The following is a 22,025-nucleotide window of genomic DNA, read 5'->3' as shown; positions in this document are numbered from 1 at the left end:
TTCAACATATAAAGTAAACTAATAAGCTCCAGGCCAAAAACTGTTGCTATAGTAAGTCCTCTTCTGCAGTCATGAAGTGAAAACTCTTAGAAATATATTTAAATATATTACACCGAATCTATATTTGGGTTACATATAATATCTCCATTATATACCAGGCACTGTGCTAGGGTCTTCTAATTGTGCTATTGATGATGCAAAAGAAACTAACTAAAAACAAATAAAAATAAAACAATGTCAAAAGTCTAACTGGAAAGACTATTTTGCAATTACTGAGCTTCTCTATTTACCTTGTAATTTCAAATGAATCATATTTAGTATGCCCCATTTGTTTTAAGTATTTACTTGGGCTTCATAGACTGAAATTCTAGAAGGAAAAAATGTTGGCTCAAGTAACATTTAGGCAATTTATGATAGTCTAGCCAAATTAGAGAAGAACCAGGAGGTCAAAGAACAACTTAGCCTCAGATTTACAGTTACATAGTTCTTCCACCCACATACATGCTTTAGTTATTAAACATGGACACAAATCATTTTTGAAATGGACCCATAGGGACAGCATAGCCAACTGGAAAATGGTGTGCATTGGAGTTGATGAGTAGCAGACTTAATCCAGACTGTAAAAAGCAAAAGAACAAACACCAACTGGAAACCGATTGGAACAAATTTCCAATTGTGCCAACTTCCACCATTCATTCTATAAATGTGAAGGGGAAAAAGAAAATCTAGATACTAAAAGCAAAGTCATTATATCCAAATGAAGATAAGAGGTGAGATGTCATGTCATTCTTTTTTTTGGTACCAGGGATCAAACTCAAGATCTTATGCTTGCGAGGCAGGTTCAGTGCCACTGAGCTACATCCCTGGCCCTGTCATGTCATTCTTAAGGAAACTGCTAATTTAATATCACATAAAAATGAAACTGTACTGTTAATATTTTTATGAATAACCTTACAAAATAATTTCATTTGACATATCAATTGCCTATACAACATGACCACATAGGATTTAGCCCCAAAAGTCAAAGAAATGGAATTTATTCATATGCTTCACATCAAGAGGTCAAAGGAGAAAGCAAGCAGGATAATCTCAGATGGTTGAAGTGTAATTTGGTACTCAAGCATCCATTCATAGTTTTGTTGTTGTTATTTCTAGTTTTAATCTTCCCTCTATTTTAAAATTTTTATTAGGACATGTTAGCTTTTATAGTTTTAAAAATAAATTGGGCAAAGTAGAGAGAAGTACTTAATATGACAGATAGCAATCACACACCAATGGCCAAAATCATGCTTGAAGTATCATCATTAAATTCAAGAACAAGTCAAAGAAGCTCTATCACTTCAGTTTGGGAATACTAACCAACATAATGAGGCAAGACACAAATAAATGTAATAAAATCAATCATATATCAGAAAAAAGAAAATCAAATTGAAAGAAAATTTTGAAAGGTGTTAAAATTATTTGTGTACAGATCACTAATTTAACTACAAAATTTTACAGTAGCATGCGACCATTAACAGATTTTAAAATCCAGTTGTAGTTTTAGCTACATGATAACATATGCTTTAAAAATAATTTTGGAAGAATTTTCTAATGCAGTATAATAATTTTTTCATCACGGAACTTCAAAAGTAAAAATTATAAAATTTTTTTTCACAAATAACATATAAAATGGCAAGAGACAAAGACTGTAGGAGTTACAGCTTTCTGCTTTCTGTAAAACTATTAATGGATATATTATTTGTATAATAAGGAAAAGAAGCAAAAATATTTTAGATACCTGCAAATGGAAGTTTATAATGACTTCAATGGTTCCTTTGAATTAGAGATATTTGCATTTTTAAGATAAAAATTTACAAAAGATGGCTTAATCACATTTCATTGTCTATAAGGATTCGATATCCCTTAATTGGCTTAAGCAAAGTCGGGAAATTTATTGGACACATATAGGAATATCTCTCTCAACTCACAATCAGGAAGGAGATCTTGGCCTTAAGGGAAACTGGAAACAAGAACAAGAAATCAGTAGGAACCATGGTGGCTACTTCCTCCAACCTTCCCTATGCTTCCTTCCAGGGTCATACCGTATGCTGCCTCAACCTCTCTATACACCCTTATTCTCATTACAAATTATGTTGATGGGATTTGCATGCACAATTCTAACTCTGTATTCCCTAACTACTGATAAAACAAAAACAAGACAAAAATCTATTCTTCTAAAACCACTGTGCCCTAATCCAAACTGCTAGGAGGAAGACTATAAAGGATCTACCTCAACTGTCACCATCAATCCAGACAGAAAACCTCCTGGGTGGGCATGAGACAGAGTAGGAGGGTGGTGTGGTTCTCACTGAAAACAGTTGTTGTTTGACATGGACTAAAAAGATATGAGCTACAAAGAAAAGAAAGAATTTCATGCTAGGTTTAGACTTCTTTAGTAGAAAAATTGATTTGGAAGTTTATCGGGACAAACTGTCCTTCCAAAAAGAGCACCAAATACCAAGAAACATGGTGTAAGGATTGGGAAAACTGAAGTGCAAAAATATTTCAAGAAAGTAGAGAAATGTTATTTTTTCAAAGCCATCATGAAAGAAACGGTATTATCTTACGAGGTATTTTAATAACCATGAATGAAAATTTTAGCAGCTTAGAGTATATGAAAGACACAATCTTACTAGGACATTGAAAATATTTGGAATCCAGCAACAGCCCAACTATGAAGCACTTCAAAAACCCAAATATATTTCAAATCAAATCTACTGACACTTGAAGGATTCAAAAGGTTAGGGGTTGAAGGAAGATCTTAAGTTCATGAATTTATTGTGTATTTTATTTGTTATAAGTATCCTACATCGATTAAAAAAACACATTTAATTTGTGATATTTATTGGGATTAATAAGAGATATTTAGATGTTTGCTTTATTTTTCTTTTCTTCTCTTTTTTCTTTTTGTATGAGTTTTTATTAAAAAAAAAAACCCATATCAGTTGACCATTATGGAGCAAAAGATTCTGTCTTTCTGTCTTTAAAATGTTGAAATTCTAGTTTGACTCACTAGCAGTGTAACCTGGGTCATACTTACTTATATGCTCTGTGTCATCTGAACTTTGAGAATAATTATGATAATTTAACTAAGGAAGTTTACTCTTATGAAGATTTAATGAATTCATACAGGGAAAGTGCTTAAGTAGTGCCTGCCAAGCAGTAATCACCTATCACTATGTGTCATGATTTGTCAAAGGAATTATAATATTTTGTTAGACTTGTCTGTCAAGTAGATAAATCAATTACAATGTAAGCAACTTTCATTCAGAGCTGTGAGTGAAAACCCAGAATAATGCTAGTGGAGGCTGACAAGGTAGGACTCTATAACCAATAGGGAAAATTATGACTTTACAACTACTAGCTGTATAACGTCACTGGAGCCAAGAAGGACTTGGTAGTACCCTGGGCAGAGGAATAAAAAAGTAAGTACTTGAAGCTGTGCCTGTTATGACAATAACAAGAATGGCTAAAGGCAGTACTGATGTTGATATGGAGAGGAGACATGACTTCAGAGCCTACAAGATTCCTTCTTAAATCACTATTTGGGCTGTAAGGTTTGCTTGCTGAATCAGACTTTAGAGAAAAAGTGTAGGGATCTACACCCACCTGAGATTTTTCTCAACCCTTTCCAGTGCGTCCATGGGAAAATGATCTAAACAATGAATTGGTTGAAATTCTTCTGTCATTTAAAAAGTCATTCATTGAATGATTTATTGAAAAGTAGCTTACCTTTAGGTAACAGAATGGAAGTCAGAGAAACACAATATCCTATCCTATATCCTAGCCTAATTTTGCTATTTTATAGCAAAATTAAATATACTAAAGAGATATCTTTTTAAGAACTCCAAAGTAATAATAAATATCATTTTCTAGGCCCTGTAGGAGCTATAAAGTAAAATGAGATGTGTTCTCTGTCTTTAACAAACAGAAGGAAGTCAAGAGCTAAGACAGACTTTTATACTATGCATCATGTATCCTTATAATTTCTTCATCAAATAAGGTATTTCCTGCAGTATCACCTCCACACGCGCGCACACACACACACACACACACACACACACATTTGAGGCAAATATCAAATACAGAGCAAATTCCTGAAAAGAATTCTGCTAGGACTTGGGTCATCTTGCCTACTAAATGCTGACATTTAGTCTTTGGGATTGAATTTATAGGAGAAAGAGGAAATTTTGAAATAGAAAACGGGAAAGAAATAAAGAAAAATTCATGAGAATTCTCTATTTTATTTTTTCCCACATCTCCCACTCCCAGTAGCACCTACACCCTAAAACTTCTTATTGCTGGAGTTTCCTCCTTCACGGGCAGTAAAGTGACTTCTATAGAACTATTTTCCATGGTTTTCCTTCTACTACGGAAAAGTCATACATTGTTGGTTACTCACCGTACATACTGCAGGCTGTTCCTCTTGGGCTCCCTTTCTACCTGCAACAGCAGATCCCCCTGATGTCCTTACCCCATCCCAGACTTCTGCCAGCATCTGCATCTCTGCCTCAGGGCTTTCTTAATGCCTGGAGATCACTCTATTTGGGGGGAATTTTCAGGCAATGTGAGAGTGATAGAGAATTAATACCCTCCAGCCAGTAACCATCAATAGTGATGGGCATGAGGTGGTCTATAAAAACCTGAGAACCTTCACCCTTCAGTTTGACATTTCTAGGCCTTGAATCTACACCTGCTCCCATGCTCCCCAGAGAAAATGAGCACCAACTGTTTTTTCTTGTTGTTGCTGGCTGCCTTCATTAAACAGAGAGGAAAGCCTGTCTCACTTCTGTCCTCCCCTATCAATATTTACTCAGATCATCTCCTAATAAGTTAATTCTTATACCCAGATCATCTTCCCAGGTTATACTTCTGGCAAAATTCAAACCAAGACACTGGCTGTAGTCTTTTCTTCAGTATTACATAGTCACAGGGGCAAATCAAACTTTCGCCCAAGTGAGTTTTAAACCAGTGTGTAGCTTGTGGATCTCTCTCCCCCACTTCGTCTGGCTGGTAGAAGTGGAAAGCACTACGTGTGAGAGAGAAAATATTTGTCTTTCAGTCTGAGCCTGCTCTGCTCTCAAAGCTCAAGATCCTCACACTTTCTCTGTTCTCTGTGTTTCTCTTCTTAGTTCTCTGCTGAGAACAGCTAGGTATTGGGGAGGGGAAGAAGAGGAGACTGATTTGGTAAGGTCAGATCACCACAGTATCCATGAACTCTGAGGAATGTATCCTTTCCAGCTGTTGATGGCTTTCATTAAAAAATTCAAATATGCAATGTTCTTCAGTGTGTGCTGTGGGCCCTGGTGCCAAATCTGTGACAACAGTGAAAAGCCCACATACTATCCTTGGTTGATGCTTGCCTAAAATGTGAGTTTTGACTGACTAGATTAAGTTATTTACAAATAGTTTAAATTTTGGTATTTTTATTGCCAGAAAATTCCAACAATAACTTCATAAAGTCATCACTTTTGAAACAAAATTTAAAAGCCAAGCATGGACATTTTGAAAGAAAACATGACTAAAAACACAGAAATCTTGGCTAGAAATAGCACTGTATAAACACAAATAAGCAAATAAAATTTGCTTAATTTCTTTCAAAGTCCATTTCAGATTCGTCTGGAAAAGTAAAGCCTATAAAACAGGACTAAGTTTTATTCTACAGAAGGGACTAAATTGCTATAGGTTAAAATGAATGAGCCAAGAACACTCAGCAAAACACATCATCAAATACATGTGAATGTGCCTGGATCTTCTCCATTGACAACAGCAAGCAAACAGACTTCCTTTTACTGCATAAGACAACAATTATGATAAAAAGCAAAGATTGAGAGCTAAAGGAAAATTATCTGTGGTGGAAATTGGACCCTTTGAAGCAACTATTTTATTTACATAGGGTAAGATTCAGTCTTAGGAGAATCCTTCTTCTCTGATAATATTCTTTGATGAGTATTCCAAGTGAGAATAAGAGAAAGTGACAGAGCAGTGGGTCACTTCCCCAACCATGGGTGACAAACCAAGGAGGGTCACTCTTGGCTCTCAGCAAGGGGATGGAGTCAGCTGTTTCCACCATCTGCAGCCTCAACACCTGCTCTAGGTTACACCCTGGCTGTTGGGCTCCTCCCCTTAGAGAGCTCGCCAACCAGTGGGAGAACTACCATCACCTATTTACAGGCATTTTGTGTGAGTCTGAATTCGCTAGATCCAGGATGAACTAGGAAGGAGGAGAGAGCAGCTAAAAGGACCAACAGGGCCCATGGTAGGGTGCCCTTCAATGCAGCATAACTTTTCAAGCCTGTAAGATTCAATACCACAGCATTTGTCATTGGATCAAAAAAAAAAAAAAGCCTGGAATCTCATTTCAACTTCCTGATAAGCTAAAGCAGAATTTTATTTTTTGAAAGCAGAGCTATATTGTGAAATAGTATGTAAAGTTCTCATGGATATTTCAGATAAAATTGAGACTTAAAAGCACTTTTATTTATACTTGAGACCAATCACTCCAGGATGTGCTGCCAGATGCCCCAAAGGTATGTCAATTTTCAATCACTTTTATCCGAGTAAAACAATATTTCACTTCCTAAAAAAGTATATGTGTTCATTATAGTTAACTTTTTAATTCCAGGAGAAATGAATGTATTTAAATTGGTTAATATACCATCTATGAATAGTTACTGTTCATTATTTGAAAATTTTCTGCCCATTTTTTAATTTACGTCACATAGAGTTTCCTAAAGTGATGGTAAACACATATAGTTTCACCTCATTTAATATAGAGTCGGCCCCCCAAAATGTATAAACACCTCAGGAAAGGAAAAACTTGCATAAAGTGCATGTTCTCCTAATTTAATACCTGCAGACCTTTATATGTGGGGGACCCTAAGGTATGTCGTATATCACAGAAAACCCACTACACTCCTGGGCCTTAGAGAAGAAATTGAAAATGCATGTGCAGCAATCTCAATGAACACTCTGACCAAGGTTACCCAAGCAGCAATTCACCACACTAATAAATGTCTGGGGATGCTGCAGCGGGGTCCCCAGTCACAGGGAACCCGCCCCATTCAGCCCACACCCCTGGCAGCGATCCATCTAGATGCATGAGTGCCTGCAGGACTGTCCCCCCTGACTCCTCTGGCCTCTCGGCTGTACTGCCACCTGGTTCCACACTACAAAGACATAGGGGACACCAGACCACCAGATCACCATACTGGGTAAGTTGGAGGGATCATCACCTTGCATTGGAACTGGGACTATCTTCAGGGGAAGGGCAGCTGGAACCTGCAGTACAACCCTGCAGAGTTCAACCCTACAAGAGGACAGGGAGCTCAACTTGGGACTTGCAGCCAGAAATCTGCCTGAATATCACGAGTCTGCGACTGGCTTGCTGAGACTCACTGACTTATATCTGCACACTGCTACCCACATTGTCTATTGTGACAGCAGAAACATACCCTGAAGGAGGCCCTTCATTTTCATTTTTATTTTTTATTTCCAAAATTAGTAGTATTGGTTTGTTTTTATTTCTCCTCTTATCTTTAATATTTTCCTACTCTTTGCAAATTTTTTGTTTTTCTCTCCTTTTTTTCTTCTTTCTTTTCTCTTTTCTTTCTCTCTCTCTTACACTCATTCTCTTGCTGTCCCACATTGTTCATCTCCCTTTTTGTTCCGGTTCTGGCCCTCATTGAGATTTCTTCTTTACTTTTCTATTATTCTCTTTTTCCTTCTCTTGCCTGTCTGGCCTCACTGCTAACCTTCCTCTATCCTTTTACCTATCTATCCTTCCCTCCCCAACTCCTTCTAACTCCCCCTCCCAAAGGGTAAAATTGTCATATTGAAGAGTTTATTCACTATAAACATATGTTGGGTTGGTCCTCAATTTTGATTTAATTCACACAGTTAAAGGTGATAGATTAATAACTAACACAAAATGTCATTCTCTAAGATATACTTGATGCTATGGTGTTGCTGATTTTATCACTTGGGCTAAGGTGTTGTTATTGATCTAGTCAGTGGTCCTTCCTGGTATAATGAAAATGAGATAACCTCAGAGTCATTAGAGACTCAAAAATTAAAGACCAGCTATATCTGGAAGACACCTCTGAGAATCAATCATACCATAAGGGTTCTAATTACAAGCAACAAAGATACTTACAATATGCAATTTTGAAGTATCAACCCAGCAGTTAAACCAAGGACAGTACCAAAAACAAAAATGAGAAGACATTTAAGCAAGGCACAAACTCAGGCTTCCACATCACCAAGGGTAAACCCTGAGGGAAACGAGGTGGAAAAGTCCGATAATCAACCACCTGGACACCCTGAACTGATAGCACAGGAAGTAACAAAACAGATGAATGAGGCTCTAGAAAAATTCAAAACAGAAATAATTTCCCAGATATCTACAGAGATGGTGAGCAGGGTGAAAGACATGATTAGAAGCTCTAGAACAGAAACAGATTAAAAAAATAGATGAGCTCAGAAACATGCTAGAAGGCATGAATGCCCAGCATAAGAAAGAAATGGAAATCATGATTATCCAACATAAGAAAGAAATGGAATCCATGAAACAGATTAAAATAGATATCCAGGAGATTAAAAACTCCATTGAAAGTATGCACAGCAGATTAAGGGAATGTGAAAATAGAATATCAGATATAGAAGACAGGATCATAGTTAAGGACCATGAAAAAGAGATCGAAGAGGATACAAGAAAATGGAAAGACATCCCTTGCTCTTGGATAGGAAGAACCAATATAGTGAAAATGGCCATACTTCCAAAACTACTATATAGATTTAATGCAATGCCAATTGAAATTCCAATACACTTCACCGAACTAGAGAAAACAATCCAAAAATTCATTTGGAACCAGAAGAGACCTAGAATAGCAAAAGAAATTCTAAGCAACAGAGATATGGCTGGGGGTATCAAATCCCCAACCTGAAACTATACTACAAAGCTACTGTGATAAAAACAGATGTTACTGGCAAAAGAACAGACCTGAGGATCAGTGGAATAGATTAGAAGATCCAGAAACAACTCCAGACACACTCAGCCAACTCATCTTTGACAAAGGAGCCAACCACCATCATTGGAGGAAAGATAGCCTGTTTAATAAATGATGTTGGAAAAACTGGATTTCAACCTGCCAAAGATTAAAACTAGACCCATACCTATCACCATGCACTAAACTAAGATTGAAGTGGATTAAAAATCTAAATATTAAAACAGAAACACTAAACTTCCTGGAAGATAAGTTAGGTAGAACTCTTGAAGACACTGGCATAGGAAAAGACTTTATGAACCAATCCTCAGTAGCACGGGAACTAGCACAAAGAATCAACAAGTGGGATCTTATCTTATTAAAAAGCTTCTTCACTGCAAGAGAAACCACCAACAGAGCTAAGAGATAACCTACAATGTGGGAAAAAATGTTTAGCAGCTGTACCTCAAAGGATTACTATCTAGAATATATAAAGAACTGAAAAAAATCAGACTCCCCCAAATTCAAAGACCCAATTCAAAAATGGACATCTGAAATGAACAGACATTTCTCAGACAAAGAAGTAAAAGCAGCAAATAAACATTACGAAAAAATGTTCAACATCACTGGTTATTCGAGAGATGCAGATGAAAACAACACTGAGATTGCACCTCACCCCAGAAAGAATGGCTGCTATCAAGAAATCAACCAATAACAAATGCTGGTGGGGGTGTGGGGAGAAAGGAACCCTTCTCCATTGTTGGTGGGAGTGCAGGCTGGTGAAACCACTGTGGAAATCACTATGGAGATACCTCAAAGAACTAGAACTAGAGGTCCCATTTGACCCAGCTATTCCCCTGCTGGGTATCTTCCCCAAAGAATCAAAAGCATCATACCACAGCGATATATGTGCACCCATGTTTATAGCAGCACAGTTTGTAATAGCTAAAGCTTGGAAGCAACCCAAGTGACCATCAACTAGAAACTGGATAAAGAAGATGTGTTTTTTTAATAAAATGGAGTACTACTCAGCCATAAAGAATGAGAAACTAGAGTCATTTATAGCTAAATGGATGCATATTGAGGCCATACTCTTAAGTGAAATAAATAGGACACGTGTGTAAATACCGAATAATTTCTCTAGTGTGAGAAACTGAAAGTGTAAATAGGATTAAAATGATTAAAGTGAATAATTGATAATCTGAAATAGGAAAAAAGGTCCAAAGAGGTAGGGTTGAAGGGAGGGGAAGGAGAAAGGAAAAATTATGAGAAAAGAAAAAAAAATGGAAATGATGTCTATGTAAATAGGGAAGGGTGGAGGGGGTGAAGGGTACACAGGTAATGGTGAAAAAAATAAGAACCAAGATACATCATGTACAGGTACAAGCACCCAATGATAAATGTAAATGTATTGTATACCTAAAATGTACCAATAAAAGAACTTAAGAATAAAAAAAATGTCTGGAAGCTAATGGCTGCTATGAGCACCTCTTGAAATTGTAGAAGACTAAGGTAATTTGGATTAATCTCGTGATGTCTCAATGAAGTTAGTATCAAAATATTTGTAACAGTTTTTCTTTTCCTGAAATGTGTATACATTTTTTAGTGGACTGTATATTTGGCTAATTTACTATGCTATTAAATTGTCTTTAAAATACAATTTTATCAATTCCAATACATATCAGTGTGGATATGTCCTTACTTCATCAAACTCTCTTGAGTTGTTTGAAATTCATGTTTGCTGTCTCTAGCATTCTATGCTCGGCATAGTGTCACCTCTCAGAGTTACCCTTCTAATGGGTGCCTTTCAAGCCTCCCCACCAACTCTCATTCTTCACTGGGGAAACAGCAGGTCACTGTGCGTAAGCAGACTCTTAGCCAGAAATCCATTCTCTATGTGGCCTGAGGAGATTTAGTGAGCAGTCTTAAAAAATCTATGGCAAAGGCAGAGACACAACCAGTAACTCCTTTACATTATAGAGGCCTCTTAACCTAACAGTTCACCATAGAAAAGACAAGGAAATCCCATGGTTTCTGAGAAATGTTCATTTATGTTTATTAAATTAACAATAATATATGATTTTATATTGCATGTGATTTACAATTTCACTCTGAGTTTAATCTTTTCTTTGTCAATAAATGCCATACTATTTAGAAACTATTGGCTTCCAGGAAACTAATATAAGAAGTTTCTGATGCCAATATTTAAAGGAGTTCCTCAGGAACTTTGATCATTTTTTACTAAAAGAAGTTTCTCTCAATGAGACCTACGTGGAAGTATTGTATGGCTGCCAGGGAGTCTCCTTAATTAAATGGATGTGACTCTGCCTTTTCTTCCTGCCTGGGGTTTAAGATGAATTCCTGCTTGTAGAATCTCCCACAGCCATTTAGACCACTTGGCAACCAAAGATGACAGAGCTGAGCTGAAAGGAGAGATCTAGGTCCTGACGTCAGCGATCTACCATATTAGCTGAGTTTCTACTCAAGGCTTGCTTAATTTGAGACAGAAATAAGTGTTTATCATGTTTAAACCCCTAGTACTTCAGATGGTTTTCTTTATTACATTCAGCTACACCTACTCCTAATCAAATTATCGGGTTTAAAAGGAAGCTTAGAAGACAAACTAGAAATTTAATGCAGCTATGGGGTGAATGTGGCCTCAAAGCCATGGTTATATTCTCTGGGTTAGGTTACTTGTACATCTTATGTACATTTTACAGCCCTAGAAATGGAATTTGTTACTTTTCCCTAGATTTTAATACAATTCAACCCACAATTCACCCACAGAAGTAATATAGTAAAATGCTGGGTTGTGTGTGTGTGTGTGTGTGTGTGTGTGTGTGTAAGGCCAGGATACAAGTTAGAAGACTAAATTGACTTTCTTTGGTACTTACTTAGTTGTTTTATTAGCATTTAGCAACATAAACTCTCATATTATCTATTGCCTTTTCTGTGAAACCATGGCAAAAAAATCATAATATGAGAGCCTTTGTAGATTACAAAACACTTTACAAATTAAAGGTCTGTCTATTCAAGAGTTCACATTGTCGCTGTAAGAGAAATCCCTTCTGAATGCATTTGTACCACCAGGTCATTGGTGGAAAATTTCCCTACTCTTTGACCAGGTAGGAATCTGTCAGCTGGGAAGCAGGACATAGCAGAGTCTGCTGTCACTATGTCTAAGCATTCACAGTCAGAGGATTTAACCAAACATACTAAAGTGCTAGCAACCAATAATTATAAGTTTCTTCAACAACAGCAGGTAGATATACATCCTTATTACTTACCATAATGTCCTATACTCAAGGGATTAAAAAAACTAATAAATAAAATATGTGCATGTGCTAGATTAAGAAGAAATTGGAATTTGACACTTGAGAATTATTTGCTCACTCTTTTCAAAGTATGAATTTTAGTACCTTTTTTGGCCTGGGAAATATATATATGGTTTGTATCTACTTTTTGCATTCATTTATTCCATTCAGTCTACACTTCTATAGTCCTGATAGGATTACAAGAGAAGTTCCTACATAAATTCAAGGGCAATATGAAAATTGTTTAAAAGTTTGAGAACCAAAGAGAATACATTTCCAGTGATACATTTGGAAATTTATCATTTCAATATAAAGAAGGCAGTTAGCTTCTTCAGCAGTGAGCATTTCCTGCCATCAGAATCACGCTCTGAGTTTAAAACAGCTGAATATGCCTCAGGTTGGTTAAGCCCCCACATATTCCTACAGGAAAGGAAAATCCAAACTTTCTTTATCCTTTCAGTACTGCAGCCATCAGAAGGGCCACTGAAAAATGCACAAAGGCTATTAGTCTAGTAAATGAAAACACAATGCTTCTAACTTCCTTTATCAAGATTTTAATCCAGTGGCAAATCACAAATCCTCAGGTTTTATTAGGAAAATAGGAACAGAAATTTTCTTCCTATAGGCTGAAAGAAGGTGCTGTCCCAGGAGAGGTGTGACTGTGTACAAGTAGAAACATACAATGGATGACGTTCTCTCCTTGAAATTAGAAAAGCCTCCACCTGTCTATTCCCAGTGTCCTGGCCACCTAAACCTTGGGTTTTTGGTAAGACAACACACTTCTAGATCATATTTCTGGAACGCTGGAACAATGAGGAAAGCAGAATATTTTTCAAAGGAAACTTCACGCTGTTTGTTCAACAGATATTTTTAAAAAAATAAAGTGGGAATGAGAGTATCTAACTTTCTTGTGATGTGAAATGTTTAGGATACATAGAGGCAGATGTTCATAGTGGGCCCAAACCAAAATATACAGTACAGAAAAGGCAGTTTATAAATACATGGAAGAGAGAAATATAGACAATCATTCACCAGAAAGGAAAAGCTGAAGAGCTGTTCATTGATTTTGCAAAAAGTTTTCACACAGTTAAGTTAAAGTGTTAAATCCTTCCCTTGGATTATTGATCATGCCTCTGGAAACTCTGTACTAACTACAGAGTTCACTGCTTCAGCCCTTGGACTCTTCAATGAGTGCTGGGGAGTAGCATCTAAAATATAGTTTATCCATTCACATCAAGTGTGCTAATAGTGGGTAGCCACCTTATAGTCCTTGTCAAGTTGTAAAACTCTGACACTGAATTTAAAAAGAAAGCTGCTATCCTTTTGTTTAGTCTATCAGATGTTCTGAGAAATAAAAGCAAATTTCATGTTGGTAAAGAAAATTTCACATCTCAAGACTTTTTACATAAGACGACTAAGAAGTCTGAATTGTGAGGGGTAATTGCTCTCAAGTATATATTTATATATATGTTTATATACTTGTCTATGTGCTTATGAAAGTGTGTAACATTGAGTAGGCAAAGAGTTTCAAATAGAAAAGTTTACAAAACTAGTTTTCCTAGGGAAAATAATTAATAGTCTCAAAAAATCCTGGCTTCCAATTTTACATAAAGACCAAATATTGCTATTCTGTACATCCATGGGAATTTGATGAATGGTCTCATTTCTATAGGAAATATATGCTTTATATCTGAATCCAAACTATACAACTTACCATTTTCAAACCAACTGTAATAAAACATACCTGTATGACCTCTATGCAAAAATCATGTTCAAACTAGTTTCTAAATATTAGATACTTTCTATCAATTTTCTCTAAATATCATCTTTTTATAGCTAAGAATGTTCATCAGAGGCTTGGAAAGGCTACAATAAAGACAAGTAGGTTTCCAGATGGGACAGGGACTAGGCCCAGCTGACCTTCTTCTGCACCTTGTCCTAACTCAACCAAAATGAGAAAAGAAAAATAAAGTTAAGAGAAAGTCCAGTTAACATAAACTTCGGAGAAATCTCTACTTGTTGGGTTGCTAATACATCCAGATTGAATAAAGACATTGGGAACCTTTTTGGCAATTCTTCTTTCCAAGACAGGATATAGTGTTTGGAAAGGCGAAGATGAAGACAGAGCAGGCCTTGAGGCAACCAGAATGTATTTTTACTATTCGGGATCCGCATACTCAGAAATCCCAGGGGAAAGCTTGGCCAACCAAACAGAAGGGCTGCTTATGGCAAGTTTCCCCCCAGTGCAATGGGGTTCTTCATAGGAGGACTGGGCAGTGAACTGTTTTAAGACTAAGGCCAGCCATGAGCGCTTCATGGGTACTTGGAGTGGAGGTCAAGCTAGGGAATAAGTCTGCAAAACTGAACTCTGCCTGGTACAACTGCTTCAATAAACAATACCTATCTATAGTCATCTCATTTCTTAAGGGCAAAAAGCCTTTAAAAATGTGCACAAAATGAAAAAATACAAATGAAAAGTAGATTCAATAGTTGGTAAAATAATAGATGCTATCACTCTCAACAAAACTAAAAGGGAGGCTAAAAGAATATTTGCCACATAATTGGCAGCTGAGGGTTATTATCATTAAGATTTAAAAAGATTTTGCAAATCAATTAGAAAAAAGAAGCACTTTCAGATGAAAAATTAATAATAACCTCAAAATTTTCTAAAAAAATAAAGAGCTACATATGGCATAATATATGGAAAGAAGAATGTTCAGCCTCACTCAAGGAAATGCAATTTAAAATGGGACTCTGTTTCCCACATAAAAAGTTGTGGGCAATATTCAGTAATACCAGCCTGTGCAGATCAGTCTGCTTCTTAGGTACTGACATAGGCACTGCACATGGGAGGGCAATTTGGTACCATTTTTGACAGATCAACTTGACAAATGTATCAGTGACCTTAAACATGTACATACTCTTTGATTCAATAATGCCACTTTGAAAATTTGCATTAATTAAATGATTAGAGATATGGACAAATGCTCTCCAGTGAGAAACTGTGACTGTAAAAAATGATAAAGGAGAAGAATATTTATTATAGAAAGAAGACTGTAAAATATGTTGGAATAGAAAGTGACAAAATTAAACACAATTTGACCGCTTTCTGGGCAAATACTCTTCATACATGATATATGTGCATGTATGAAAATATACCTGATCCTAAATGATTGCTACTAAGAGTAAAGAAAGGTATGCACTAAAATATAGTGTATTTATAGGATTTTTTTCTGATATTTGTTTACAATATACATTTATTATCAGTAAAATAAAAGAGGAAAGAAAAAAATGAACCAAAGTGACTTCAACAGGAATGCAGAGTCCTGGGTAAGTGCCACAAGTCTGAAGTCCCAGCTATGTGGAGGGCTGAGGCAGGTGCATCCCTGGACCCATGGGTTCAAGGTCAGCCTAGTCAACATAGCACGACTCCACTCCAAAAATAAAAATCAAGTTACAGAACACGTAAAAAGTCAATCATGTTTTGTTACTTCAAGAATTGTTTAAGATACAATGTAAAAGATGACATTAATGAATGGCAACATGGAATTGAATTTATTTAGGTCTAAGTTTAAAAAATATATGCAGGTTTTAATTTCTAAAAATCTACAACTTTATTGATTAATATAAAAAACTTGTATAAATGGATGTAACCTAATTTTGAATTAACTATTATAAAAATGTAATAGTCTTCAATTAGCTTAATATTTTTTATATTGAAATAAAAATACTGATTTCATTTGGGATATGTAAAAATGAATCACAATTTAACATTAGGTAATAAATGGGTAAGGTCAATCTGAAAAAGGATAAATAAGAATAAAGGAAAAAGAATTTGCATTGCAGATATTTAAATACTGTATGGTGTAAAATTACAAGAGTTAAATCATTTTGACAACGTTTAAAAATAAAATAGGTAATAGGATAAAAGAGAAAGCCAGTAGGAAAGAAAATACCAATATACATTTTGTATCTGGTAAAAGAAGCATTCAATTACATTGGAAAAATGTGAATGGCTATTAATTGGTACCAGGACAACTGATTAACTATTTTAAAAAATAAGCATCTTTGTCATACCATACCCCCCAAAAAGTTCTACATGGAATAGACTGTTAAATGGAAAGCTATTTTTCCAATTTGGGATATAAGAAAGCCACTCTAAAAATATAAGTAAATATAGGATCTTAGAATGAAATTTGATAGATTTGATCATATAAAAACATAAATCACCCGTCTAATGACACTGCCATAAATAAAAGTAAAATACAATGAACTGAAAAAACAATTTACAGCATACACAGAAAAAGTTACTGCCTTACTACATAAAGAGTTTTTACAAATCATCAAAAACAAAGAAAGATGATTGTAGGGTCAAGAAGGCAAAAATTATGACAATGTAATTATCAAAAGAAAAATGCAAATGTCCAGTAAATGTCGAAGAAAATATTCATCCTCAAAAATTAAAAGAAATGCATTTGCTAAGACGATGTCTCTATTCACCTGTCAAATTGGAAAAAAATATTAAAATAATGGTATGTTATACTGATCAGCATTTAGCATCATACAACTCTCCAAGGGAGAAGTAAACAATATATATCAAGAAGTTAAATTTTCATAGCTTTTAATTTAGAAATTTTAAACTTCTTAAAGAAGTAATCAGAAATGTCTACAGATATTTGAGTTCTCTGTAACCTAGTTAAGAAAAAAATCCAAGGATCCAACAAGAGGCTCTTGGCAAAATAAACCATGGCACTTTCATTCAATGAAATAGGACTCAGCTAATGTAAAACATTTTAATTACGATATAATAAATGAAAATTGTAGCCTACGGAACTGCAAGATGCCAACTTCTCTAAAAGTATGTATGAATATGCTTGCTGAATAAATTTTAGCCATATATAAACAGTGCCATTTTAAAGGTGATATAATTGTGTTTTTCTTTTTTCCCCCTTGAGTTGCTGTTATGGATCAGACATATCTATATTTCCAAATTGTCTTCCACTAACTACCTACTACTTTAAAAAAGAATTCTTTCATCCAAAACTGACTTCTCCCAAATGCTAAAGATTTCTAAAGGGTTTGGAGCAAGTTATGAAGGTCATGCAGGTTCTATTGAAAGTATAAAATAACATTAAAAAAAAAAAGAACTGGAGACATGTTCAGGTCACTCCACATCCTAGTTCTAGAAACACTGAAAACCACACTCATCTGGTTCAGCTTGGAGACAGTCCGTTGGTACAAGTGTAAAATAGGAGTAGGGTCTTAAGAGCCCCTTTCCTAACTGTACTTAAGAAGCCTGGCAAGTCTCCAGTCTAACTCCTTAAAATCCATTATCTGTTGGACCCTACAGCAACAGGAGAATAGCAATGAATGCGTTTTGTGGGTGGGGACGCGTGACTTGGGCAGCTTATGTCTTGCCCAAGGCTGAACCGGGGCTAGAGGGACAGACAGCGGAGGGTGGGAAGGGCCCCGGGGGCGCGGGCCAGGGCGCGGAGCGGACGCCTCGCCTTACCGCGGCTTGCTGGAAGGCGCCCTTGGTGTAGGTGCCGCCGCCGCGGTAGGTGATGGCCGGGATCTCGCGGCTGAGCAGCGCGCACTTGTGCTGGTGCGAGCGGCGGGAGGAGATGTAGTCGACGCGCGGCACCACGTTGCTCTTGGACGCGAAGGTCACGATGGCCACTCGCGTGGCGGTGGACACCACGGGGAAGTCGGACAGCAGCTTACGGACGAACTTGAGTTCGCTGAGAAAGTTGGCTTGGCCCACGCTGGACGACTCGTCCACCAGGAAGACGAGCTCCAGGCGCTCGCTGAGCTCCCGCAGCCGCCGCACGCGTCGCCGGAATGCCTGGCCCAGCCGCTCCACTTTGCTCCCCGCCGCCTGCTCCTCTCCGGGCGCGGGCGGCACGGAAGATAGTCGCCCCGGCGTCCCGGGTGAGGCCTCGGGGAAGAGGCGGAAGCTGAAATTGCGAGACGGGGACATCTGCTGAAAGGTTGTCCAGCCCGAAACGAGCGCCAGACCCCAGCAACAAAAGGCCAGGCGAGGCCACATTGCGCTGGCGACGGAGCGGCCGCCCCGGAGCGCAGGCTGCAGCCCGGGCGAGGAGAGGCGTCCAGCAGCCCGGCGTGCAGAGGGGCGCGCGCAGAGGGAAGCGGGGCAGCGGCCTCGAGCTTCAGAACCCTTTCATCTGACACTGGGGACACAATCCAGACTCCTTGGCAGCTCGGGGATCAGAGGGAACGGCGCGGTCTCTAACCCTCTGCTGTCCTCTTTTTTTCCCTTCCCTTTCTCCTCCTCCTCTCTCTCCCCGAAGCCTATAAAATGTTTGAAAGAAAGGGAGCAGTCAAGAAAAATCGCCCTCCTTCTCTCTCCCTCGCCCTCCTGTCTCTCTCTCTCTCCACTCTGCTCTGTCCTGCCTATATCTGTGTCTCTATCTCTCTCCTCCCCCTCTCATTCTCCTCCCGGACCCAGCCAAAGACTCTGAGATTCCATGACACCAGAACCCCGCGTCTGTCAGACTGTCAACATTCCCGCAGCAAGCTCACCAGCGCCGGAGCTGATTGATCCCATATGTCTGGCAGGAGCTGCAGAGGAATTCGCTGGAGATGGATCCAGATACTGAGAGTGCCACAGTAATTGGAAACACTTTGTAGAAGAAAATACACACGTACTGGCCAGGGAGTTGAAAGCACCCTTTGAAAACTGCTTGCTCACCTTTTGTGTCTCTTTTCCATCCTTTAATGTCCCACAGCTCTCGCTGAAGAAGTGTTTGTGTAACCTTAATGCTGGGGATTTCAGCGACAGTGGGTAGACTTTTAAGGGTCTCCTCAGATGACACCACACAGGGGTTACATTTACCCATTCGGTAGGGAGGATTTGTCCTGCTGCTTCATTTGTGCATTTATTTATTCAACTGTTTGTTCTTTCCTTGATTTAACATATGTTTTTGCATGCACAGTGTTGTATGTGCAAGGATCTATGCTAGGCATCTATGCTAGTCATCTTACTCCTACATGAGTAGGAACAGAAGTTGACAGGAATCAAGAGACTTATAAGGTAACAAGTGATGTGACCATGAACCAGACGTTCACACAAGAAATATGTACAGTTACAACTGATCCTGCTAAATGCCGTAAGCGGAGCTTAGGTAGATTTGACCTTGGCTAAGGCCAGGAAAGCCTTTTCTGAGACTGTGAAGTTTATGGCAAATTTTGAAGTTTGAGGATCCCTTTCCCCAATCCATTTGTTCCTTGATCTATTTCAATAGGTGAGCTGCATCTGGCTTTGAATGGTACCTGGCATATATCCACTTGGACACACAAGCTCTACCGGGGGTGGGTTTTCCAAAGCAAGATCCCTAAGGGGTGCAAGTGTAAGGAAGGCCACACTTTGCAAGAGAGGTGGGGCTCTTAGTTGAAAGAGTCCAGCTAGGAGCCAGGAGCCCTGTGTAGATTTGCCCTTGCAGTTACGAAAAGTACCGGAATTTCTGGTTTTATTTTTATATCTATTTCCGGATAGAATTCAGGGACCTCAAAGTTTCTTCTGTCTCTAATTGTGAATGATTTAATTCCAAGTATATTTGATAAAATACAGTGGCCCTTTGACTTATGAACTCAATTCATTCTCTGGGGCCAGGTTGAAACTCAAGTTGGTCAATTGAAGGCCCAGGCTCCTCTATACAGCCTTCAAGGTCTCTCCTGTATACAGGCAGATCTCAGTGTCCTTAGACAGACACTGGCCCAAGATTTCTCAGTTAACTCCATACAGGAAAGGATGTTGTAATGTTCCTTCCAGAACTCTTTAAGGGTTAAATCTGTATCTGAGACCATCTGAAAGAGACTGGCATAACTGAAGACTTTGATCACAAGTTAAAATTAAAATTCTGGTCATATCCCAAGTTATTTGTATGTCAGGAAGGTTGTAACTCGAGGGTCCACAGTATCTTCAATAAGAGATATTATAGTGTATTAATATTGGTTGAAATATTAGGGCTCTAGCATCAAGTTGCTTGAGATGAAATCTTGGCCCTGACATTTACTAGTTGTGTGACCTTGACATCAGTTTGCTTGTTTAGAAAGGGAGCTATCATAGCAGATTAAGGGTTAGCATAAGGATTCAATCCTAAAAAATAAATAAAGTTCCTAAGACAGTTCTTAAAACAAAGTAGATAGTCAAAAACTGCTGGTTGTTATTATCACCACCTTTCTTATTTTTCTGATGATATTTATTTTCCACCTTCCATGTACTAGCAATGAGAATTGAAAGGTAAAGCAGACTCCATTCCAGTTCTCCAGAAGCTCAAAGTATATCAAATTTTGCAAATAATTTCAAAACAGTAGGATGGTAGCAAGATGGAGAAGAGGGAGCAAGAAGAAGAAAGAGGTAAAGCTTCCTAGAAATGATTAAGATCTCCTTTGAGCTGCGACTTTTTTAAAAAGGAAAGCTTTCCAAAATTCATCTATTCTGGGTGATTTAAAACACATCATTGAGAGCTAGCATTTCAGGACCTTTATGTGTGAGGCACTATGGCAACTGCTATGTGCACCATCTCATATGTTTCCCACAACAACCCAGAGAGGTTGACAATTGCCTTAGGAACCTTTGGTTGCAAGTCATAGGCACCTAACTTCTCCTCATTTAAACAAACAAGGATTTTTTTGCTCAAGCAACTGAACTGTGGAAAGGCCAGCATGGTAGAGCTGGTCTCAAAAAGCCCTGGAAAAGGAAATCAAGAACTACTTATGCCGTCAGAATTTCTTTCACTTCCGCTTCTCTTTGCATGCTACATTTAGTCTTTTCTTTTTAAATAATTTTTTTTTTAATTTAGTAAAACATGTTTGAGGTACATAATGGTTACATTCATCATGGGGAGTTGGCACATGGATATAACATGTCTCAATTCTTTTTACTTTCTCTTTCCTTTCCCTCTCCAATTCTATTTCTTGGACCCCTTCCCATTTGTAAAAGATCTAACTCCTTCAGATTTATGACCTGACTAAGGAAGACTCTTCCCCCCAATCTCAAGTCTAAATACATTAGCAAAAACCACCACCTCAAAAGAAGGACTGCATTGAAGCAAGCATGGGTCACATGCCCATCCCTTAATCCACCATTGTGATTTTTAGGACGGATCATTATAATTGTCCTAACCTAGGTCATGTGCTCATTGTTGCAGTGACTCCTAATTGCCTAAACCCCCATTATTCTCCCCTTCTTAAAAAGCAATAGAACTCTTGAGTTTCAGCTGGGAGCAAAGGTGCCTAAAGTAAAGACTACATTTCCCAGTAATCTTCTTCAGCTGGATATCATCATATGACTAGATTCTAGGCTAGTTTTCTGTGGCAGATTCCAGAAAAACCTCTTTAAAAGACAGCTACTGTCTTTTCTTTGTTGTCTCTTCCTTTCATTCTTTACTCCATCTTTCTACCTAAAACATGAATATAGTGGCCGAAATTGTGGACCAAGAGAATGATGGTCACAATTTAGGGATGGATGAAGCCTGGGCCCCTCTAGAGCTCTTTGAGTAGAACCATAGTAATTATCCCAGATTGCCTGGCTATCCCTTTTACTCTGACTGTTCCTGTCACATCCAGCTGAGCTTAATACTGACCAGTATTCTCAAATCTGTTGCTATGGAGTCTACATTCTCAAGCTATACATTCATGAATGCAGTGGCAGAGAAAAGAG

General features: G+C 37.9%; 1 protein-coding gene across 2 annotated transcripts in view; it reads right to left on the bottom strand.

Annotated features, from left to right (window-relative positions):
* The window catches only part of Svep1 (sushi, von Willebrand factor type A, EGF and pentraxin domain containing 1), a 235,937-nt gene extending 217,092 nt beyond the window's left edge, over positions 1 to 18,845 (bottom strand). For both annotated transcript variants that reach the window (XM_004848137.3, XM_021261140.2), the window contains exon 1: positions 17,853 to 18,845. In XM_004848137.3, coding sequence (XP_004848194.2) covers positions 17,853 to 18,389 — 537 coding nt within the window. In that variant the 5' untranslated portion in view covers positions 18,390 to 18,845. The remainder of the gene's footprint in view (positions 1 to 17,852) is intronic.
* Positions 18,846 to 22,025: the final 3,180 nt, after the last annotated feature.

The sequence above is a fragment of the Heterocephalus glaber genome, unplaced genomic scaffold (genome assembly GCF_053883595.1).
Source record: "Heterocephalus glaber isolate CG9 unplaced genomic scaffold, H.glaber_assembly_v1.0 deba00001481, whole genome shotgun sequence".
In the NCBI taxonomy this organism is placed as follows: domain Eukaryota; kingdom Metazoa; phylum Chordata; class Mammalia; order Rodentia; family Bathyergidae; genus Heterocephalus; species Heterocephalus glaber.
The sequence above is the reverse complement of the archived record's forward strand: the minus strand, read 5'-3'. Positions and strand labels throughout refer to the sequence as shown.